Source organism: Cryptotermes secundus, unplaced genomic scaffold, assembly GCF_002891405.2.
Source record: "Cryptotermes secundus unplaced genomic scaffold, Csec_1.0 scaffold97, whole genome shotgun sequence".
In the NCBI taxonomy this organism is placed as follows: domain Eukaryota; kingdom Metazoa; phylum Arthropoda; class Insecta; order Blattodea; family Kalotermitidae; genus Cryptotermes; species Cryptotermes secundus.
Genome location: NW_019720561.1, coordinates 2,110,825 through 2,136,338, shown reverse-complemented (window position 1 = coordinate 2,136,338; position 25,514 = coordinate 2,110,825). Strand labels below are relative to the sequence as shown.

Below are 25,514 nucleotides of genomic sequence, written 5' to 3'. Positions count from 1 at the left end.
CTCTCAGTCACTCAATATTAAGTTTCAGTAGCCACTCATGAATCGCAAATAAGTTCCTTCGATAGGATTAATTTTAGCGATATGCTATCCAAGTGAAATTAAGTTACCGTCTAATTATGTATTACTTATTACTTCTGATGACTAGGTGTTGCTAAACCCCGATATGTTGCCGACTTAGGTTGGGGCCACAAGAGCGCACAAAATGCGTCCGTTGTAACGAACGTCGTGACGTCCGTTGTAGAAATAAACAAGAGAGGCGAATGCTACGCTTTAATCCGCCTCAACTGCGGACAAAAAATCTACGCACCGCATTCTGCAACTGTGTGGTGTCCTCAGCAACTTCCGTCATAAAGTACGTTCGCTGAAACGGAAGTATTTTGTGCGCTCGTGTAGCCCAGCATAACAAGTCTATCATCAGGTTGTGTGTACCTCATTAGAAGAGTTCAACACGTTACGTACTAGGAACCACGACAGACTGCAGACGTTCACGTTATCGACATGAACAGAGGAGTAGCAAACAGCCCCACATAGCATTGTCAAGTGTTCAGTGACTAGTCTCGGTGCCTAATGATGGCCTTATAATACGAAAACCTGTCGGTGTTTTAGCAGCACGCAGTCAGCATCAGAAACAGACGAGGCATCTTCATATCCCGATTGGGTTCCTGCGGGAAAATATCTTCCGAAGTTAGCCAACTTCTTATTGCGCCCAAATCGAAGAATATATGGAGGTTAGCTCTGGCCCTGTATGTGCTATTTTAAGATCTAATGGTTAAGAATGGGTGTATAGAAGAGCAAAAGAAGTTCTCTAGGTTTAGATTTATATAAAGTAGGAAAATAACCGCCTCTGTGGTCTAGTGGTCAGCATTCTTGGCTACAGATCCAGAGGTTCGGGTTCGATTCCCGGCGCTACCAGATTTTTTCTGAGAAGTACTGGGTCTGGAACGGGGTCCACTCAGCCTCGTGATGATAATTTAGGAGCTACTTCAAGGAAATAGCGGCTCGGGTCTAGAAAACTGAAATTAACGGCCATGTGGATTCGTTGCGCTGACCACGCGACACCCTCTATCCGCAAAAGTTGGCACTAAACTTCGCCGACAAGCGGCGGTCGCTCGGTCGGTATAGTTCGCTTGCGGACTAAAATCACAGATTTTTTTAAAGTAGGAAAATACATGTTTGCGAATCAGTTGTTCAATTACCCACACATGACTGAACTTTGTCTCCTCCTCACCAGTCAATCTACCCAAAATATTAAGTACTGTGTTTTCATGTTATGGCATATGCCTTCACGTGTTCTTTCTTCTGGCTATTATCCGCTTGTTGTGGATGGAGTTCAGAATCCAAAGTTTCAATATGAACAGACAAGGCCGTGGATCTGACCACGGTTTGCTCCTGGTACATGTAACCGGTTTGCCAGAGGGGGCAAAGGAGGGCACGGAAAGGAAGGGAAGGGGGAAAAAATGAAATCGACTATTGATCTGGTAGTTTCGAACTGAAGGTGTATGATCCGAAATCAAATTCCTTCACCCTGGACCACCAGTTACTTATGAAACACATGTGGAAAAGAAATTCGGTCTATTAGTACTAGACTTCAATTAAAAAATTTACCTGTTTTTGGAAATAAATATGTGCAAATAAAATATATTCAGAGCAATAATAATTGCAAGCCAAATCTGCAGCCTCAACTGAATTTATGGTAGTTTTCAGTGCACCTTGTGGAGATATGCCACTGTTGCAGTATCCGGCTGAACAATGTTGAAGCAGAGGTGTTCAGCCTTTACCACAACGCGGCATCCCATCCTGCAGCTCTATGCTGCGGGTTGCGGCAAAACGGAACGCTCGCTTCATAGTGTTGGCTGCGGTTTTTTATTACCAGTAGCTGGGTCGTGGTCAATGTAGCATTGTATCAACATACGCATAGTAATTCATGACGCGGTCGTTTGTCGAGAAAAAAAAATAATTCCATTAATTTTAAACACTACCTCTTATGCTGCAGCACACAAATGCGATATTTCGTAGGGGACAAAAACGTCGACGATCCAGGAGATGGGGGAACTTCGGATTCATTAAAGATCCTCAGCGAATAATCTGGAGCTATTTTGGCTTCTCTTGAATTTATTTTATTCCGCCAAAATTGTCACTACGGCAGGATTCATTGGATTGTCCAGTACACGCAACACGCTGTCGGACAGAAATATTATGGCCCTATCCTTTGCTTCCGACTTTCATATCAACTACATATTTTCTTTCCATACCAGACTTCTTATTATGACGTATGATAGATATGGTTATACGAAATAAATAAACAACTAAATTAAATATTGACTGGCAAGTTGTTAAATCCAAGACAATAATCTATACATCATAACTGTAACAATAAATATTGCGTTTAACAATAGTACAGAGATATTTCATTATGTCTCTCTTACTACCACAAATTAAAATTATAATTCATTAAAAAAGAAACAAAAAACATTATACAATTTCGGCTACTTAATAAGGGACCTACTTATTTCTCTCACCTTCATGCTCATAATTACGTACACTCAGTACGAGCAGAAGTTGAAAGTTTAAGTGTAATGGAATTAAGGATATTTATTGAAAAAAATAAACGTTTCAAACACAGAATGTCTCCATTATATTCTCAGCTTCTACTTTATGAAATGTAGAGTTATTAATGGTTTTGCAATATTTTCTTAAAGAACTTATGACTTTTCATTCTATCCACGAACGTGACGTGACTGTAACGTATCAAAAACTCCATGGCCTGTAGTCTGAAATCGAACTATACTGACTGAGCGACTGCCGCTTGTCGGCGAAGTTACTGCCAACTTTTGCGGATAGAGGGTGTCACGTGGTCAGAGCAACAGATCCTCAAGGCCGTTAATCTCGGGTTTCTATACCGGAGTCGCTATTTCCTTAAATAGCTCCTCAATTATCTTCATGAGGCTGACTGAACTCCGTTCCACACCCACTACTTCTCTGAAAATCTGGTAGCTCCGGGAATCGAATCCAGGACCTCTGACCACTAGACCACAGAGGCGGTCCCACTGTCACGTATCGCAAAGTGAATATATAATTCTAACAATACAACGTAAACCATAGAAGCTGTGTGTGTCGCGTACTCAGAACGAGTTAACTTTATGTATAGAAAATTCCAATTCACGAGGTAGTAACTGAATTTTAGTACACAAGACCTAAGAGAAGGAAACGAAGTTACAAAAACACGAAAAATACTGAAAACAAGAACAGATGACAGAAGACAAGGAGAGATGTAGGGTAACAGTTGTTTCCCCGCCCCAGTATTGAACAATGCCATGGAAAAGAATAAGTAAGAATTTCATCTCAGACTATAGCAAGGCTGACAGAAGTTCTTTTAAATAATTTATTTCCAGTTAAAAAAGAACACTACTCCGTACAGTGACAAATGATATCAATACAAGAAGTGAATTGACTCATCTGAACCTGAAAATTGTAATGCTACAAATGGAATTATAAGTCGGTGTGGATGACAGATTTCAGGGGAGTCAAAACTTTGTGATAAATGTTCAAAATATTATTTTCTTTTGAACCATAGGAATATCCTTCAAAGCCAATGTCACTTACAACAAAAGGAAAAATATTCCCTCATTCTGTTCAACACAATGCCTTAACGAATTTCACTCGCAGAGGTACACAAGCAGTCAACATCCGTCCAGTGTACAATGCACTTGTTGTGAGACATATTTACAACAATTTATTAAAACCAAATATATTTCCGTAGTTTAGAACAACGTATCATCAAAAAATTAAATTCGTCTTGAATTATGTTATTTGTTAGTATTCGGAGCAACGCAAAGGCTCTCAGAAATACATGAACAGAATTTCAGTGGAAATTAATGTGGGCGAAATAATGTAACAGCTACTTACATACTGTCGTGGCCAATAATGAAGGAAAAAGGCTTCCCTTAAATGACAAATTTTAAGAGTCTAATTGTTAGAATATTTGGTTAAAATATACAAAAATAATACTAAAAATTCGGGGCCAAAAGCAGTATAAATTTTGCATCGCCTTCGACAGGAGAGTAAAATGAATGATAATCATTAACAAGATCCTTTTATCCGAGCAAATCCTGCAGTTCATACAGAACCATAAAAATTAAATGAAATAAGAAATTAAGTATAATAAATATGACGTTCTAAAAAGAAACGTTTTCATGACATTCAATATTTTGAGTTACTGTTAGAAATTTTTAGGTGAAAAACAATATTCCAGAACAAGATTCTTCATAAAGACCCAACATAAATTATTATATCATTTTTCACTGGCTCTACAGCCCCTTTGGGCACTTGTCTCTGATTTTCCGGTCTCATGAACATTCTAGAGACGGTAGGACTACTTGGCCCAGTGATCAGCTCGTCGCAAGTTTTCTACCTAAACACAGGACAACATAACATAGAGGGATTCGAACCTACGATCTCGACTTACGAGCGAGCGAAGACAGTACATGTCCTAGACCGCTCGGCTACCGTAACCGGCAGTGTATAAGAATAATATATAAGAAATAAGTTCGTACCTCACAGGAAACAGATCCAAACCCACGATCCCGGTTTCCAAGCGAGCGAAGACAGTACATGCCTTAGACCGCTCGGCTACCATGGTGGGTCAAATTATGTTATACATCTGGATAAATATTGGGTAGATCGTTCGATGATCGTGAATCTAAGAGGAATATTTTGTGTTACTAACGATTTTCCCTTAACGTAACTCTAGATCCATAATTTCATGGAGAGAAGTGAAGAACCCAGTCCTTGAGTGCCATAAACTATGCACAATGGCATTTTACAGGAAGAAGAGACAGGACTTTGGTATTCAAGGAGACAACTGCTTGCTGTCAGAACCTTTCACTAATTAAGCTGAAGCAGATAGGAAATTAATTGCCATCCTCTGTGACAGAACAGGGTGCATAATTTATAAAGGGAAGACAATTCGTTGACTCAACAATGAAGAAGCATGTCTCGGTGGACGACTGGAACAGACTGGGATTTCTGTTTTAGAAACTACGTGAATTAACTACGTAGAGCTGCAACTGAGCACAGAATTAGCAATTTCCTTTGCTCTAAGTGAGTAATTATAGTTGTTATTAATATACAAACACAAACAGCAGCTTTCGGAATGCCCCCATCGTATATATAAGTGCTTTCAGAGGACTTCGTTCCTTTGGTATAAGAGCACGTATCAACCAACTTCATGATTAGCTATTCTATTCAGGATTTTAGTGCCATGTTAGCAGTAAGTGACACTAAGCTTCAAGCTTTAGTCCTTCTTTATCAGGTCCTTCTGTCTGAATAAAAGTATTAGTTAGAACCTAATATCACTCTGCCGGTAACGGTAGCCGCGCGGTCTAAGGCGTGCACTGTCTTCGCTCGCTCGGAAGCCGGGATCGTGGGTTCGGATCTGTTTCCTGTGAGGTACGGACTGAATTCTTATATATTATTCTTATACACTGCCGGTCACAGTAGCCGCGCGGTCTAAGGCATGCACTGTCTTCGCTCGCTCGGAAGCCGGGATCGTGGGTTCGGATCTGTTTCCTGTGAGGTACGGACTGAATTCTTATATATTATTCTTATACACTGCCGGTCACAGTAGCCGCGCGGTCTAAGGCATGCACTGTCTTCGCTCGCTCGGAAGCCGGGACCGTGGGTTCGGATCTGTTTCCTGTGAGGTACGGACTGAATTCTTATATATTATTCTTATACACAGCCGGTCACGGTAGCCGCGCGGTCTAAGGCATGCACTGTCTTCGCTCGCTTGGAAGCCGGTATAATGATTCGAATCCCACACAAGGCATGGATGTTTGGTCTGTGTGTGTGTTTATTCTGTTTTTGTTGCCTTGTGTTTAGGTAGAGGCCTTGCGGCAGGCTGAACACCCGTCCAAGGAGTCCTACCGTCTGTAAAAATGATCAATGAAACTGAGAAATCAGCCCTGTGCTCCAAAGTTGGAGCGAGAGGAAAAAAAATCACCTTAAATACAAGTAAAATAAAATTCCTTGCCACCAAAAGGGAAATATGATGCTAATATACAAAAAGAGTAATTATATCATTCATTCATTCATTCGTCAATGGTTCTACATCTCTTTGTTGGCTCTGACCTCTACTTCAGTTTCGTAAACTTTTATACTCAGACGGTAGACTCCTTGGAGACGCGTGATCAGCCAGTCGCAAGACCGCTACTTACACACAGGACAACACAAACACACAATAAACACATACATCAATGCCTTGTGTGGGATTCGAATCTACGATTTCAGCGTTCATGCGAGCGAAGATATGAGGAATTATATCAGAAAGCAAAATTGTATTGTAATAGTGTCATAATGACACAGAAATGGGGTACCGAAATAAAATTGCTATCTTACAATAAAGCAAACTACTTTCCAAATCGCAATAGATAGCAACATAGCAATACAACAATGTTACTGCAAGAGGGGTGTTTGAAGAAGCCTGGAAGCAGAACACATAACGTTGCTTGCTCTCTTTAGTGAGTATGACAAGACTGAATCACCAACATAAAAATGAATTAAATGCTTCAAACAGCATCCCCGAAACTGAAGGCTATCGACATAATTGGCTACAACAGATGTAGTGAATGGACTCTAGAACAGAGGTCATCTAGCCGAAGTGAACCTTGATATCGGAAGGAGAATGCAGATATTAACTAACTAACTGTACTTAGAGAGTTACGGGAAAGCAACAAACCGTGATGTTTAAACATTATTATTATCATAACAAACGAAGAAATTTCGGCTTTAAAATCATTAAAATTTTAGGGGGTCCACAATAAAATTATGCCTACATTCTAAAACATAAACGTTCAAAAATGAAATTCACTTAAATGTTTGGGAATCTTTCCGTCGGCCACAAATATAAATATAAGAAAAATATCCTTAGTAATTTTAGGATTTATAGCGGTAAATTGGTAACCTTAACTTCTGGGTGTTCACATCGCGTGGAGCAGCAGTGTCCACGTTTCGAAGGTATATTCTGCCTCAATCTTCGGGGCAGAAATGTGTACTGCAAGTGCCGGAACGCGATAAAGCCCTCTTCTCGTGCTTCTTTCGAAACAAAAACTAAAACATACACGGAAACTCATCCAACCTACACACTTCTATCGTGGAAAAGGAGTCAGAAAGTAGCTCCGAAACATTCTCCACATCTACACAGTGCAAAACCCCAAGACTTGAATTGTCATCGAAAATATCCTCAACACAGAACATGAAAGAAATGACCTTACGAAGCCTTGCGTTTAATGTAATACGGTTCATATTAAGAACGAAATAGTTTGGATGGCTCTTCAGGGACAGGGGACAAAAGCTTACAGCCAACAGGATCGCAACAGAGAGAGAATGGGACGTATTTCGAAAGCACTGTACGGTGCCAACCATCTGAAAAGTACAATTCAACCCTCTTCGCTACAACCCTTACATGGAGAATACCGCTCTCCAAAACAACAGAAATCACAGCCGACATCCCCCCCCCCATTCTACAGCGCCTATGGCCGTAGGGGTCAAGCGGCTTAGGGAAAGCTCTCTGTAATGAAATACCCTTGCTTCACGGAAGGTGAGACATGAAAGGAAACGCAGTCAAGGGTGGATTAACAGGACATATATTTCGAATTCAATATTATCCAGATTGAAAAAAATAACAAACGAAAATATGTCTCGGACGCCTCTGTGGTATAGTGGTCAGAGTTCTTGGCTACAGATCCAGAGGTCCCGGGTTCGATTCCAGGCGCTACCAAATTTTTCTAAGAAGTAGTGGCTCTGAAACGGGGTCCACTTAGCTTCGTGAGGATAATTGAGGAGCTATTTCGAGGAAATAGCGGCTCCGGTTTAAAAAAAAAACTAAATTAAGGGGCATGGGAATCCATTCCGCTGAACACGCGATACCCTCTGTCCGCTAAAGTTCGCACTAACTTCGCCGACAAGCGGTGGTCGCTCGATCGGTATACTTCGCTTGCGGACTAAAAGACACGGATTTGTTATATATGTCCCTGTTCTTAACTAATGAATCACCATGCCATGAGAACATTCGAGAATACATGTGTAGAGCCAGGCATTCTTTACATTTGTATTAGTTGGAGGTATGTGGTCAGCTTCAGGCTCCTACCGTTTTACTCCCGAGGAGAGTCACTCCGGTATCCATTGAAGAGGAGGCCGTGTTGGCCTCAGAACCGGTCTAGACGAAGTTCAGAGAAGAATTTCTTACCGAGACTTGAACCCTAACCTTTCGGTCATCCAGACCGTAACCAGTCGCTTTACTGACTGCGCTATCCCGGCTTCTTAACCGAATTAAAATCAAACGAAATTAGGATCGGCATAGTCGAATTTAATTGTACTAAACTGTTAATTAGTCTCGGTAGCCAAGCTGTCTAAGGCATATACAGTCTTCACTCGCGTTCTAACCGGGATCGTGGGTTCGAATCCCACTCAGGGAATGGATGTTTAGTTTGTGTGTGCGTTTTTCTGTGTTTGTGTACAGGTAGAGGCCTTGCGACGAGCTGATCACCCGCCCAAGGAGTCCTACCTATGTGTAAGATCTAGAAAAACCGACGTGAACGGAGTTCATGGAGGTAGGCCTAGGTCCACTGTGGCTGTAGTGCCAAGGGGGAAAAACTGTTAAATAACTTTATTTCGTTAAGCTATAATATGTCTGAGCCGTCACGGTAGCCGAGCGGTCTAAGGCATGTATTGTCTTCGCTCGCTTGGAAACCGGGATCGTGGGCTCGAATCCTACTGAGGGCATGGATGTTTGTGTGCGTTTTTATGTGTTTGTGTACAGGTAGAGGCCTAGCGACGAGCTGATCACTCGCCCAAGTAGTCCTACCTATGTGTAAGATCTAGAAAAANTATATATATATATATATATAGCGCTATTAAAATCTAGAAATTAGTATTTAAAAAATCAGATATGGTAAGAACGAGTAATTTTGACACCTTTTTACGGCCAGCAGAAACGCACATATTTATAAGGCTGTCATACGAAACATCTAATTTCATTATTTCAACGTACTGTGTTTTAAGAATTGAATTTTCCCCATGCTGCGTGCTCTTCACGCGTTGTGTATTTGTTTTCCGATATAACAACTTCTCTGTTCATGTGAATCGTCAGATTAAAAATTCCGGAATCCATGGTGTATATAAGAGTTGTTTAATTAAAATATTCCGAGGCCTGCTTCGACTCTATATTCCGACGTATCAACAGCGTTCTTGAAAATTAATTGGATATTGTGAAGGAAATATTAAACCAATCTCACAACCGTTTCCAAATGTAATACATGATATGAGCAAGCACTGCATTCTACAACAAGCTGTAAGCTTCATGAACCGTCATTCTTAACCATGGAGAATAAAAAGGGCTGTAAATGTTGATGTATCTTGTCCGAATCTCATTGAACAGAAAGACGCAAAATAAATCAAGCTTCTTTACGATCAGCACGTTCTTGGTTTAGAATATTACTTACTTACTTACTCACTCATGGAGCTGAGCCCTTCATGAGGAGTCGCCAATTCTGCAACTGCTCAAGAATTTCCCAGAATTTTATGAAACCAGAAGGTTCATTACCGTGTTCACAAGAGACCTCCACTCTTCCTTATCCTGAGCCAGATCAATCCAATCCATGCCAGTCCATCTTATCTCTCTAAGATCCATTTTAATATTGGTCTTCCCAGTGGTCTCTTCCCTTCTGGTTTTCCCACCAATATCCTATACGCATTCCTCGTCTCCCCCATTCGTGCTACATGCCCTGCCTACCTCATCATCCTTGACTTTATCATTATAAATATACTTGGAGAAGAATACAAGTTATGAAGCTCCTTATTGAAGTTGAGTGTATATTGAATAAGCAGTCTCGGACAGCCGACAAGGGATGGTCCTCTATCTTGGGGGTTGGGCTAACAACTCCTCACCGTAAAAATATTTGTTACGAAAATGAACACAAAGCCTCAGACTTGGACGGATCCTCTGGCTAAACGACCTAGGTTTAGAATTTAACAGAATATTTCACGGCAGTAGTCACATGTGCTTGCTAAAGTAATCTGTTCTCTGCTCTTCAGAAGAGAACAGTTTGGGACCACACTAAAGATAAAGAATAATATATATTAGATAAAGCAATTTGAACAGAAAAATAAGGACCTTTGATGAAACTCCCTATTGTTAGCTAGAGGGGCAATACGAATTCAAATGTGAAACAAAGAGAAAGACGTTTCGGAATGCAATGAAGGCACTTCACACAAAATTAAATGAGCAGAATGCCTTTGATATCTTCACTCGTGTAACTTATTCGAGTAACGGCTTCTTGACTGAAAAGCTGATGCAACGGATCACATAAAACAGCTTCGTTTTAATGCGGACGACAAGTGAAAACGTTTTCTATTGGGAGAAGACAGAGTAGATGATGCTTTTAGTACTTCGTCCTCAAGGCGATCGGAGAAATTTCACATTCATCCAATTCAAGTCGAATTTCTTTGATGTATGAATGTAAAAGTGGCTTAAGACGTGCGCATGTCGTTTTGTTGGCCTTCTGTGATGGGATTATACGGGCTTTCTTAAAACCAATACTCATGTAGATCCTAAAGGGCCCTGACGATTGTGTATAACACTCAAGAGTTAGTGGGGTTTCGGACTTTGTCCGTCGTCGGGCATTCTAGAACTTGAGAACACAACGTTTCGGAAACTGAATCTGTTTCCGTCCTCAGGTAAGGGTGTTGGGTCCATTAGAGTTAACCTCAATCACTGGATAACCCATGTCAGTCACAGTTGCTTTACCACTGGCGGTTTACCGTCAATCAGCTCGTCTTGGCGCAAAGCCCCTTGAGACCCACGACCAATATTATTTTTTTCAACTTAACACTTTCGGTTATAGTCCTTATGTAACATCCTCTCTGACGAGAGGATTGGTCTGTCGTTTACAATTACTACTGGTCCTCGCCAGAGAAGTCATTCTTTGGTCACATATCGAGTGGAAATAACAGGAAATTATGTAACAATAATTGTGACAAGACACGCTCATTCGTAAAATTAAGATAGAAATGGAAGTAGAAATATACGCAACAAAAATATTATATAAACCATGAACACACATGCATGAAATTAATTGGAGAATTTGTGAAAACAAAGAGTGTCTACCCCTGGCGCCATCTGTTAAATAAAACCTGAACACCTGAGACTAAATCCTAATAGAAACACATGCAGAGTCTGTCACCTCATATAGATCTTGAGTTGTAACCTCAGTGCTGATGAGAGGGATCCAGATATGTTTAGTGTCCAAACTGGGCTCACTGATCGGATTGATTGAGTATGCCCTACGGGCCGAATCCCTGTATTTCCTGTACCTGCTGTGACCCATGTCACGTACTCGTATTATGGAAGTCGCGTATAATAACCGAGGTGTTCGTAATTATCCCCAGATCATGTAAAAGATTTCTGAGATGGGCTTAAGGGAGGAGTCGATGACGTTCCATTTCTTTCAGATTCATGATTCATAACAATTCATAAGTTAACGGCCAGTTAACAAGAAGCTATCCCATATCTCTATCCTATATCGCATCTCTCAGCTGGTTAACCTGAATTCTGAGCTGTGTAACTGAGGGGGAAAATCCATTGTGGTTCAAAAATGTACGGTAAAAATTTTCAAGGTACGGAATGCAAGACACGATAACATAATTTTGAAGACTGAACCTGAACATGTCTGAAGATTACAGACAAAATTGATTCTGATCACATCACCCAGACTCGGGTTTCAATCCCACTCATAAAACATGCTGGTCTGATATAGTATTACGTGACTGAGTTGAAACAAATATTCATGCAGACTAGGAAAGAGTAAAATCAGTTTACAATAGCTTTATGACAACAACCAAGTTTCCTGTCAAGGAAGGTACTTTCACAGTGTATTATAGAATATATATAAGAAACAAGGATCCGCTAATTTAGGTAAAGATCCTTCGTGAGGAGCAGAAATTATTATTACAAATGACTCAACGCAGGAGAGTCCTTCTTGAGAAGCTGACGATCACACAGCTCGTTAAGGAAGTCCAGGCTCTTTGTGGAAACCAAGGGTTTGTTTCTGCGAATTGCTAACACATTGCACTTGACGTTGTGGATCAAATGCACTGTTGAGTAAGCCGAGCTTTTATGGCCGCGCCATAGTTTAAGGGGTTAGTTGCTGGCTTCCCACCGCGGCGGCCCGGGTTCGATCCCGGGTCTGATCAAGTGGGACTTATGGTGGAGAAAGTGGCGCTGTGTCAGGTTTTCTCCGAGTACTTCGGTTTCTCCTGCCAATCTTCATTCCACCAATTGCTCCACAATCACCCTCACCTATCATCTGGGGCTGGTACAATAGGCCAGAAGTGTCCGCAGTACAAGGGACTTAGTCCCACCCCACTAGCAATAAAAAAGAAAAGCCGAGCTTTGGGACAGCCTCTTTCTGGATACTTCCTTGACTTCACCTCTCTCACTTGTCTACTTATAGACTGCTCTCGAACCGCCAAGAATTTACAAGATTAACTTTGCCTGGATTTGTTTGTTGTGGAGTTCGCGAACTGCGCAGTTTACTTGAGCCTAGAAGCGGCGTACGGCGTCCGTGTGTGAGGAAATAGTACATACGATCAGATTTTAAGTTACATATTTGCTGACAGCAAAAGAGAATAGGGGCAGAGGAAAATGTTCTGTTGCACAATGAAACTGTTGGACTAGACAAGCCGGCAACAAAATTTTAAGTAGCTGCTGACGATCCCATAAACACCAAACATGCTTTAAGAAACGCGGATCGAGCTCGTATATCGTCTGGATATTTGTCGTGTCACCAAGGAAGCCCTCACTGAAGTTTACTGAGAAAGTTATATACTCAGAAAAGAAACTTTGATAGTTCTCCTATTTAATGGTGTAACCCATAAATGTGTATAACAAATGCTTTCTGAGATATAATTATTGTATTTTGGATACCTTTCATCCGGACACCCTGTATATCTATTTCCTACTCTTCATTTAATCGAACCCAGACTAAAGTAGAGAGAGACGGCTGCTATCTTTCGGCCAACGTATCTCTGAACCTGAATGATAAAGATTGTTTGCAATTATTACTTGAAATGTCCGAGTAAAACCATGTATAAATAAAAATTAATAACTGAAGTGATTAGTCGATAACCTGCAATGACCGCGCCTCCTTAGTCCATTTATGTGCGTAGGGTCGTTATGTTGGAGCCCAGAGAAATAGTATGTGCACCTGCACTGCCTAATCCTTTCAAAATAAAGAAGTACACTATAAAAAGTTACATGTTCTGGGACATATCGTCGTGTAATCAGGTGAAAATAAACCAACGTTTCGTATTAATGTGCCACCTTCATATTCAGCTTGGTTTATTGTTCAACCCTTATTATGGAAGCGATATATTCCTCCGAAACGTCAGTTGAATGTCATCGGACTACATATTCAGAAGATAGATATTTTCATAACCACCGTCCAGCGAACATCAATCCTATAAATACATCAAGCTTACAATACCGGATTTGCCTTCAATTATCCATTATATATATATATAACTGCATGGGGCAAAACGGTTTTTGAGAACTCGACAGTTCGAGAGATGGTCGGGGAATTTCCCATCTTTCATGACACTCAAATGTTAATTTATTTTATAATTTCAGGGCCTGTTTATTAAATACCGTACTTCAGATCATCTTACAAAAAAAGAATTTAAAAATGTGAAACTGAAAGGGGGCTTATTAAACTCCAAACAAAAGATAGTAAGGACAGAAATTCGATTTTGAAAATCCGACATCTTTATGCAGTACCGTGGATTACGTAACACTCTAAAGTGAGAGTCTTAACAAATTCTACATACAGGCTTCAACGTAATCCCCATGACATCTGCCTGAAATATGCCTCGTACAGTTTTACACTTTTGTTTTCACATGTGACCGTGAAGAGTTGAAATGTGGCCCTAAGTCTGTAAACTGTAAAGGCACTCATGAACTGAAGCATAATGCGGCTGGTTCCTACTCTCTTTACGACGCGATTTTTACTAAATACGTTACAAGTCGTCGAATGAGATGGGTTACCACGAGCTCTATGCACGGGTTTAGAGAGACACACGTGGTCTAATTCAAGATGGCATAGTAGCATTCGCTTGGAATGGATAAAGAAGGTAAAGGTGTCTCTGTAACAGGCCGTCAAAGTACATAGGGGTGTGAGGGGTCGAGGATTCAACATCTTCTAGATAATCAGATTACAGATGGCGGTAAGGTTGTCAGCCTTACGCGCCTGCCACCCTTTATCCTCCAGAAATCTTCCTGGAACTCATTTCTGTTAGTGGGTGAGTGGATCCCAGGGCCACAGTGCGGCTGGAAGGATTAGGTAAGTCAAAAGTTCAATTACTTCATCGGGAATCGAACCCGCGACCTTCCGGGCTTGTAGCATATTGCCTCAACCAATTATGCTACCGCGTGGCCCCGCTCGGAATGGATAGTACGTAAACATTTCCGTCACGATGTTAGGTAGCCCCGTCAAGATTCAAATCAGACGGATTCTTAATATATCAACGTGCTCAGCCCAGTGTAATATGGACTCTGATGTCCAAGAGCACCAGAAATCCTAGTATAGATCTCTTTTACATAAATAATAATTAATTTAATTCAGCCTGATAGAGTCTAGCACTTGGAATACATAGGCGTAAGTGGGAAGGAAATGTTAAAAGGACTGACTGAAAATTTTAGCTAAGGATAGGAAAAGGTGTGGGCTCCTGTGACCACTGTAATAAACCTTCCAGTTCCACAAAGCCGTGTGAATGTTAGCGCCCCCAGAAGGGTTGTGCTTCTGGGGGTTACGTGTCTTGCTTGAATCTGCTATTGTATGGTTTTAGAAAATTGGTGATTACATTTAATTTCATTTCGACTTTATTTCTAAAATAAAATATTATCTCCATTCTGTTATACATTTCTGAATTCACGTACCATTCCCCCCTCCCCCACCTCAATCTCTTCACGGTGAGTATAAAATTCGAAAACGATCGTTGGTATAAAAATGCAGGAATTGAAATTCCCGCAGGGTCGGATAAGAAGAGTTATACCTCCTGGGAAATAAGCCCTTATAATCCGCTGAAAGTCAGCCGACTTTTCAGAGAAACATGCAATACTTGTTGTCTTCTTCGTGTTGTTTTCTGTTTGCGTTACACTGCGACAGTGAAGATCGAAATGAAATATTCATCCGAAATATCGGTTGACTTTCAACGGGCTACATGGCGTTAAATTCTACAAGAGAAAATCTGTTGTTTAATGATGTGCGGAAAATTAAATAGTTCAAAATTATGGACCCTTTTCTACTAAAGGAAGTTTAGAGCTACGTTGGTTATTACAAGGATATCAAGATTTTATGCATATTATTTATTTCAATTTATCTTGAATAAATCTTCTAATAGGAGCCGGGTTAGCTCAGTTGGTATAGCGACTGGCTAAGGACTGGAGGACCGAGGGGTCGGAGTTTAAGTCCCGGTGGCGGTAAGAATTTTCACCTCTCCAATTTGTCCAGACCGTCTTTGGGGTCCACCCAGCCTCCTATCCAATTGGTACCGGGTCCCTTTCCCCGGGGTTAAAGTGGACGAAGCGTGAAGCTGACCACTCACCTCGAACTAGTGCAAAAGTCAAGAAAATGTGCATCTATACATCCACTCCCATATACGCCTTCAAGGCGCAGTGCTTAATTAATTAAGCACAGGGACAACTTTACCTTTTAAACCTCCTAATGATCTGAAAGTGTTTAACTGATCTTATATATTTATTCAAAGTTCATATTTTTAATTCCAACCCTGATTTAGCAGGAAATCTCCTTCTTTATTTTGCTGTTACAATAAGGATTAGGCATCGCAGGCTCAACCTTACACATTCACCCCACTGCCCCTTCTCCTTCTGTCTCTGTTTCGCCTCTGAACAAAGGCGAAAAAACTTCCCCATGAATGGGGCTAACTCCTCATTGATGAGAATTTATGGCACCCTTTTTAGTTTTTGTATCTTATTATTACACTTCATCACTCTCTTGTTTCAAATTCCCTTCGTCTTCTCTTCTACTCTTTATTACTGCACGCTTAGTCGCGTTCTGTCCGTCTCAGTAATTCGCAGTATCACGGTTCGCTGTTTCTGTGACGTCCACGAGACCCTTGAACCATTCGCTGAGAGCTTCAGACAATGAAATCCTTCAAACACGCTCAATTACATTCATCACTACAGTTGGTTCACGTCTTCTGAGTTATAGTGCCGTGTAGTTAAGAGCCCGACGTTTCGGGTGAACATGACACCCCATCTTTGTGGTAGAATAGTAAGCAGAAATTTGTTTCATGTCTGAGTTTGTTCCTTGCTTGACGTGCTCTTCTACTTTCAAAATTAAGGTTACGTTTCCTCAGAAACGTCGGGATCTCTCCAAATTGCACAGTCACAGCACTGTGAACCTCAAATTCAACATGGTTAGTGCTTGCCTGTAGCGTGACAAACTGCTGAACCTAGATGAAACATGTTCCCATTTCGTCCATAAATCTCGGTTCAATATAAAGCCTTCTTCATTTTCCTGTTTCCGACTTCACGAGATGTTGCCCTCCCATTTGACAATGTGACGTCAGAGACTTCAGTGTTCTCTAAGTATATAATTTAGTAATATCTTTGGAGGTCTATCTGTTGTCATTCTTAAATATATGCTGCTACTAAATTTCTTTTTACCTTTCTAGTCTCTCCGTTACATTGAATATTTTGTAAGCTGCTCCTATGTCTCTCTCTCTCTCTGTCTAGAAAACAGAAACTGACGGCCGTGGGTATTCGTGGCGCTGACCACGCGACACCCTCTATCCGCTAAAGTTGGCACTAACTTCGCTGACAAGGGGCGGTTGCTCGGTCGGTATAGTTAGCTTGCGGACTAAAACCACGGAGTTTGTTTTTGTCTGTTCCTACGTCTCTACACAGTTTCGATCTAGGAGATGCTATCCAGCCACTGGACGTAGAAATTTCATTTCAGCGGACTTAATTTCACTTTTGTCTGATCAAATAATTTGCAGTTTTCACTTCCAAAAGTCAGCATTGACTTTTCAGTTGTTTATTTTTCGAGGGTTCTTTATCTCCATGTTCTTATCTTTCCATATATTCTCTGAAATTTACTTAGCTTCATGTTCATAACTTCCTTCACGTAGTATAATGCATAGAAATCCAAATAACTGAAGCATGATACGCGTCCTGTTAATTTGTTGTCTATTGTTATTTTAAACCTTACGTGGGTTTTCTTCTAAAATGTCATAGTTTTATTTTCGTTGCTGAAATGCTCGTGATAAAGCCATCTGCTATGTTATCAAATCTATTGACTGTTCTTTGAAAGCCGTCCTCTGACTCATAGAACGAGCCTGGTCGTCTGCAAACAGGATTTTGTTTTACCAGTATAACATAAATTATTCGATAAACACTGTTCAGTACTAAAATTTCGAAGGGCGTTTATCCTAAAATTGCCAGTACGTAATTCCCTGGTTTTATCAATATTCATTGATCGATTATGGACACGAAAATACAGACGGACGGGCAGATATGGACACTGAGGTTTAAAATCTCAACTTAATCACTTTCAATTTAATTTATTTTCTAATGTTCGGTACCGCTCGGTCGGTATAGTTCGCTTGCGGACTAAAATCACGGAGTTTTTAATGTTCGGTAAGTCGCAGTTAAGTTACTTGCCAGCGCCATGCAGATGAGGCAACTTCTCTTTCGCCACTGTTAGGCGGGCAGCATACACACGTGCTGCCAGAATGTTGGACATTGCAGTATTCCCTATGCAAGAGCTGTTCTGTCTAGGGGCGGCAAATTTCACGGGTAATTTCCCTCAACAACCATCAAGATCCCATGCATATCTTAAAGATAAGACTAATAATACCAAAGCCTTCACTTCCAAGCAGTTCTGTTTTTAAGACTTGGTGTATATTGGAATAAGAAATTAATTTGCAATTGCTTACAATATTTTAATATTTACAATACAAAACGATAGTTATCAAACTAAAAAAATTTTGAAATCGCAAAAATTAAGAATCTACGGTTGACAGGTCTGCTTACAAGCAGCTTACACTATTTATTTACATCACAGCATCGTTAAGCGTCAATATTTATTGAACCCCAATTACAAATTGAAATTGTTTCTAATATCCACACGGTTATGACCAAAGTCGAATATAGAAATCCGAATACAAATCAATACATTGTAGCAGAGCTGGGTTGACTGCCTGTTCAGAATACACGTGCCTTATCTTAAGCCTAGAGACGACTTGTGTTTGGAAACAAACCGATAAGAAAGTATTTGCACCTAAAGGAACATTAAGAAAATGAGAAACATTCATAATGAGGTAAAGGTAAAAAGGGTAAAGCCATCCCTGTAACAGGCCGTGAAAACCAATAGGGTTGTGAGATGTTGACAACTGTTACATACTACATCGAACACTTCTTATAACCACTTTGCACGAACTCCACGGAAAATGTCGCCTTATATTGTTAAAGAGCGTGTTTACAGCTCCGTTGCCTAGCAACAGATGTCCTGTCGTTGCGAGCATGTGTGTTGCCGGAATGTATTTACCGAACCGTTACCTAGCAATTGCGTCCGGGTTTTTTGTCTTCATTTAATTACGGCACCATAGGCTAGAACAGAGCTCCTCAAAACACAGTTACAGTGAGGAATGATAAAATTTCTAAGTACTATACGGCGAATCGTTAATATATTTGTAGGTACAAACAAATTTAAAATTCGTACTAAACTTAACGTGTTGCTACATATACAGCATACACAGAAACAGACAACATGCGAGTCAATGCGTTGTTCGTAAACAGAACCACCGCCGTTTACCGAAAGTAGTATGACATGGTAGCAAATGTTTTTGTAGATTCTAAAGGGTTCTGACGATGGTGGATGACACACAGAATAACTGGGGTTTTGGACTTTTTCCATCATCCAGAATTTTAGGTAACGGGACACGACATTTCGGAAACTGGATCTGTTTCCGTCTTCAGGTGAGAAAGGAAGACACCTACTCAGTTGGGCCCCTTAGAAAGAGCTAATGGTCCAGTGATTGAGATTAGCTCTTTCTAAGGGGCCCAACTGAGTAGGTGTCTTCCTTTCTCATTTGAAGACGGAAACATATCCAGTTTCCGAAAGGTCGCGTCCTCTATTACCTAAAATTCAGGACGATGGAAAAAGTCCGAAACCCCAGTAATTCTAAATGTTTTTGTGCCGATGTATACTTGCCTCGGACCGGCGGTTATGAAACAGAGGAGCTAACAAATAGCATTAAGAAACCTATTCAGCATAATCTATGTCAGGGCGATGAACAGAACCGAGCACCTCCCGAATACGAATCCAGATCTTCAAGGACATTCAAGCCTACATTGTTGCTACCGCTGTAATGTTCCCTTCATGAGTAATATTAAGAGAAAACGTGTGAATTATTCGCTGGAAATGGGGCAATTTCCAGTATAACGTACCTGGGTAACATGACCTTTGGATAGAGCTAGGCTCCCTCTCTACCCTCTACAAAGGTACATAAAAATTGTGTTATGGTTACCTCATATCAAAAGAATGCCGAGTGGGCGTGTCTATTCCGTTTTCCATGGCGTTTAGAAAAATTAAAAAAAAAAGTGTGATACATGTATGAACCACGAATATCAGCAATTGTAACTGCGTGGATTTTGTTTAAAATTCTCGCATTTTGTGTGTGACATTGCTAGGGGAAATTTGCATCATAAAAGGATTTACAGTTCCATACGTGTGGCTGTGATGTCGGGCTGCAACGCTTTTCATTCAAGAAGAAAGGGTGTGAGGAGTTGGTTGAGTCGATTGAATTGAATTTAGTTGCTGAAAATCCCTTGCTCCGAGCCTAACCCCTGCTTGCTGGCTTCCTATTGTTGACTCTGCTCCTACTGGGAGAGACGGAAGGAGACTACGGTCGATCTTGCGGGCGCCAGGGGCCAAACCCACCCTCCTTTATTTCGGTAACCATATGGAGCCATTTTTTCTCGCGCGTTTAAAAATAAAATGGTCGGGATCAGAATCAGGAGTTCCGTGGTTTGAATACTGAACGCAGTTTACTTGAATCTTAAATTTTAACGAGAATGAAAAGATGTGTAGCAAGTTAGAAAACCAGAGATTTACTGTTAGAATGTCTGACTGGGTGACAGAATGAAGAAATGTGTGACTGACAGACCGGAAGACCGAGTGATAGTTGGGGTGACAGACTGAATTGCAGGAAGAATGGTTGGCTTAACTAGAGTTGGAGTGGCAGACTGAATTGCAGGAAGAATGGTTGACTTAACTAGAGTTGGAGTGGCAGACTGAATTGCAGGAAGAATGGTTGGCTTAACTAGAGTTGGAGTGGCAGACTGAATTGCAGGAAGAATGGTTGACTTAACTAGAGTTGGAGTGGCAGACTGAATTGCAGGAAGAATGGTTGGCTTAACTAGAGTTGGAGTGGCAGACTGAATTGCAGGAAGAATGGTTGACTTAACTAGAGTTGGAGTGGCAGACTGAATTGCAGGAAGAATGGTTGGCTTAACTAGAGTTGGAGTGGCAGACTGAATTGCAGGAAGAATGGTTGACTTAACTAGAGTTGGAGTGGCAGACTGAATTGCAGGAAGAATGGTTGGCTTAACTAGAGTTGGAGTGGCAGACTGAATTGCAGGAAGAATGGTTGACTTAACTAGAGTTGGAGTGGCAGACTGAATTGCAGGAAGAATGGTTGGCTTAACTAGAGTTGGAGTGGCAGACTGAATTGCAGGAAGAATGGTTGACTTAACTAGAGTTGGAGTGGCAGACTGAATTGCAGGAAGAATGGTTGGCTTAACTAGAGTTGGAGTGGCAGACTGAATTAGGGATGGAGTGGATGACTAAATTAGGGGCGGACTGGCATACTGAATTAGAGGAAGAGTGGCTGACTGGATTAGAGGTGGAGTGGCTGACTGGATTTGAAGTGGAGTGGCTGACTGAGTCATAAGTGGAGTGGCAAGGGGAAAGGTTCGATTGCTGGAAGAGTGACTAACTAGATAACAAACAAAACGGTCGGGCCAAGTTATAGGAGTAGCTGACTAGTAGACACACAGCACGCGCCTGCTTGATATTATGGATATCGGGTCAGTAACATCACCGTGCTAAGAACCAAGTTGAATGGTCCCTCGGACACGCAAAATAACATTCTTCATCTTCTTATTCTTCCTCCTCCTTTCACGTCTTCTAGCCTGCTCCCATCCAAAATTAATTTCCGAAACTATTACTCTTTGAGACAACTGGTAGGGCTCTATGGATGGGGAATAGGTTTCATCGGAAGGCCTTACTGACAATAACTGCTTGGAGCTGAGCTCTTATTAAGAAACTGCCATTCGGTAAAATATTCAAGAATATCACAAAACTTTATGGAACCTGTAGGTATATCATCGTGTTCTGGTCCCTATCCCAAGCCAGATGAACCCAATTTAAACTACCCTATCCCATTTCTCTATGATATTTTCCCTATGCATAATCTTATGTCCATTTTCCTCAATTATGGTCGTTACAAAGAATTCATCTACATTCAAAGCCCTGTGGAACATTTTGTAACTGGCAGCTTTTATCAAGATGAGGAATTGTTAGGCCAGCATTCAACTTCCAAGCTGGTGGACCGTTCCTTGTCGGCTGTCGGCGACTCTTCATATCTGGAGGCTGTCTCCTCCGCCCGCAACCCGAGGACGCCCCATGCCGTGGTGACAAGGGACCCACTTAACGTGGGACTCCGCCTGCACATGCCAACACCACACAAGCAGTATTCAGACTCAAGCCCGTGCCTGGAGTGATTGTACCAGAAATTGATATTACACGCCGAAAGCTGTACTCGCGAATCTATAATCATCTGCTCCAACCAGCGCTGTTTCGCTGCGAAAACATACAGGAATACATTTCTTTCGGTTTACACGTTTCGAAACGTGTTCAACAAGGCTGCTAATAAACACACTCCGGAGAGGGATTGTTCGATATTTTATGGGGGAATAGCTATCGTATCGAATGAGGGGTGAGAGTAGCAGGAAACGTTAAAGGGAGGGGGTGAAATCAATTAGTATGCGACTGAAAAACAGGGGCCAGCACTTAACAAGGTGGACTTGTTCCTAATGAAATTCCTTGTGCAGCCTCGCCACAGAAATAATTAGAGGACCACCCTGTTTTTATTGCCTCATTTGGAGGCACGGTGTGCAGAACGGAGTGCATAGGGTGTGTAGCAACAGGCGACAGATAGTCATCTGCTCGATTTCATAGGCAAAATCACTGCAGCCCTAACGCCTCTCACTGTTTTATTCAGTTTCGTTCATCTTCCCTGTCGGCATCCCTTCGTGACCAGAACGCAATTATTTGTGCTTTATCTGACTGCACTCACACGTCACAGCTCAACTAACTGTAGGAAAAGGCGAAGTTGTCCACCCCACACCATGCAGACGTATGAGGAACTGGAGGTATAGCTCCACCATTCCTAAAGTAGGAATTATATTGATGTAAATAGATAGCTTCATGCCTCAGCCGCTTTACACGCTTAAAAAGCGCTCTGTATCCACTGGATAGGAGGCTCGGCAACATGCTGCCGACTTCATACTCGTTTCTACCTGAAGATGGATGTGAAATGTCCCCCGGAAACGTCTGTTAACTTTCAAAGCACTACATGGCGTTATAGCCAAGAAGACGGAAAAAAAAATCCTAACCACAGCTGAGAGTACTTCAGTTCTTACTAATTTTACTGTATTTTTCCCAGGGTGATTGTGGAGCAATTGGTGGAATGAAGATTGGCAGGGGAAACCGAAGTACTCGGAGAAAACCTGCCCCAGCGCCACTCTATCCACCACAAAGCCCACTTGACCACACCCGAGATCGAACCCGGGTCGCCGCGGTAGGAAGCCAGCGACTAACCGCTTGAGCTATGGCGCGGCCCTACATGAAGTTAGTGGCATTTAATGAATTGAAGGAGTTTCCAAAATTGCCTATAGACGGTAGACACGTATTATATGACTCGTGCAGAATCTGAGAACAAAATATAACAGAAATTCTTCCGCTCTGACTCACTGAGTAACTAGCAAAGCTATGTTCTTGCAAGGAGATATTCTGATAACGACACCATCTCGTCTGGTGGCGGAGTGCTAACGTTTCGGAGAAGCATATTAAGATATGCTTAAGATACAAGAAGATACAAGAAGTATGAGGGACAGTCAGTAAATACGTAGAGACCACAATTAAATATGAAACGTAAAACTTGTGGTATCCAAAGCTGGGAAAAAACATTTTTTCTCTCGACATATCCTCCACCAATTGGTACACTTGTCCCATTGCTTTACCAATGCATCGAAACCCGCAGCAGAGAAGTCTCCGTTTCAACCTCTTCGTCAGTAGCGAAACGTTTGCCACCGAGGTGAAACCGCATTACGAGACAAACATTTCCCACAGTGAACAGGAAATATATCTTTATGAATATCCTTCGCACGGAGTCATTTTGCTCAAAGAAAGAGCACAGCAGAACGCTGATCTTCGGTAGTAAATTCCTCAAGCACGGCCGCTATTTTTACAATAGAAACCAGAATCTGAACATGCGCATGCGCGTCTGTTACCTAGACTGTCATGAAGCTGGGCTGTGCTGCTACCTAGTGATACACACTGAAAATCTATTACGTCTATTGCAGCTTTTTTAGTTCCATCTGTGATCTATTTACTGACTCTCCTTCGTATGTCCACCACGGAGTGAAGAATTGTAGACATATACCTCCCCCATTAAATCTTTATGGTATATTGCTTAATTAATTAAGCACGGAGATAAATTAATATTTTTTATAACTCTTCATAACCATGGCTGTGAGGATCTCAAATCCTACATCGTAATAAGACTCTCAAATCTCAAGCAATAAAATAGTTTACATCCTAACATCTGGTGTTTAAACAAAAGACGGAATTTTTTTTAATTCCTTTAGTGAGCGGTGAAGTCCAACTGGGTTCACTCGGCGTGTCGGCCACTGATTTCACTACTGTAGCCTTCCCCGGGTGATTATGATGATGGATAATTTGGTGGAATGAATATTGGCAGGGGAAACCGAAGTACTCGGAGAAAACCCGCCCCAGCGCCACTTTGTCCACCACAAATCTCACTTGAACAGACTCGGGATTGAACACAGGCCGCCGCGTTGGGAAGCCAGCGACTATCCGCTTGAGCTATGGAGCGACCCACAGACGGAAGATGGAAAGAGCCTGTACTGTATAAGTCTCAATAGCGGAGTATTTTTAAGCGGTCACCAAACACCCAAGAAAATGAACATTATACTACACGTACAAGTCTGAAATGGAACACTCACCATGTAGAGCCTTCAGGTAAGCTTTCCCTGCATTTATCAACTGCCGTGCACCAGGGTTGAATTTGTCCAGGATATTCTGCAACAAACAGGAAGCACGGAATTAACTCACGCAGCAGTACATGCGCACTGACTGCGGTAGCTGAATGTTCATTGGTTGGTTCATTGGAGATGCCTCTTGCAGAATACAAGCTTGTTGACACACTCAGAGGCAGTACGAGTACGCGTTGTCGCTACCGTCTTCAGTTAATTCTCTCGTGGCTAGCCTGAAAACTGGTGAAAATGCAAAGCATTGTGAGTTAAATCGCAGGAAGCGGTTACTCGCTGGCTTCCCATCGCGGCGGTCCGGGTTCGATCCCGGGTCTGGTCAAGTGGGACTTGTGGTGGACAAAGTGGCGCTGGGGCAGGTTTTCTCCCGAGTACTTCGGTTTCCCCTGCCAATCTTCATTCCACCAACTGCTCCACAATCACCATCACCTATCATCTGGAGCTGGTACGAAAGGTCAGAAGTGGTCTTTTGTACGTACGGTACATATTCCGCAAGTATGGAACCATAGGCAGTATGGAAATCTGACACAGTTGTTACAAAATATGTTCAATACCGTATTTACGCATGTATAGGCCGCACATTTTTTTGCCAAAAATTCAAGAGGAAAACTGGGGTGCGGCTTATATTCGAAATATTCGAAATCACAATTATTTAAAAAAAAATTATATTCATAATTAGTAATAGAGGGTGTTCTACTCCTGAAATAATATTCCAAGAAAATTATTTTTTCTATAATTTCTGTCTGAAAATTGTGCTGCGGCTTATACACGCACGCGGCCTATACATGCGTAAATACGGTATATTCAGCACTCATGTCGACACACAAGTTTTTTCTAGTCCAAGAGAGCGTCATTATCTGTCTCGCGGTATGAATAACTTCATGCTGTGGAACTTGCCTCTTGAAGATTCCGAGCATGCGCACTTTCACAACATGAACCTTGGCTTTTACTCGTAGATGGCCACACAGGTAAAGTCAAGAGGTGTGAGGTCAGGAAACTGTGGTGGTCTTCAGCTGATTCCCATGTTCGTTCCCACCGTTCGCTACTGCGATAAAGAAGATGTATTTTGCCTACGGTTCCA

At 41.6% G+C, this 25,514-nt stretch overlaps 1 protein-coding gene and 1 long non-coding RNA gene across 2 annotated transcripts in view; both read right to left on the bottom strand.

Annotated features, from left to right (window-relative positions):
* Positions 1-20,194: 20,194 nt before the first annotated feature.
* On the bottom strand, positions 20,195-21,228 carry LOC111868001 (cordon-bleu protein-like 1). The gene is made up of 2 exons (XM_023858317.1): positions 21,181-21,228; positions 20,195-20,851 (listed from the first exon to the last, which is right to left on the bottom strand). Exons 1-2 carry the CDS (start codon positions 21,226-21,228, stop codon positions 20,195-20,197), a joined length of 705 nt encoding a protein of 234 aa, XP_023714085.1.
* Positions 21,229-24,393: 3,165 nt separating this feature from the next.
* The window catches only part of LOC111868102, a 185,033-nt gene continuing 183,912 nt past the window's right edge, over positions 24,394-25,514 (bottom strand). The window contains exon 3 of the long non-coding RNA XR_002843456.2: positions 24,394-24,464. This is a non-coding gene — a long non-coding RNA (uncharacterized LOC111868102). The remainder of the gene's footprint in view (positions 24,465-25,514) is intronic.

What these genes read in the sequence shown, in the direction of transcription:
- LOC111868001 (XM_023858317.1), bottom strand. Translation starts at nt 21,228, where the DNA reads ATGTTATTTTGCGTGTCCGAGGGACCATTCAACTTGGTTCTTAGCACG. An exon ending in TCAACTTGGTTCTTAGCACG is followed by an intron (nt 20,852 to 21,180) that starts GTGATGTTACTG and finishes CCTGCAATTCAG; the next exon opens with TCTGCCACTCCAACTCTAGT.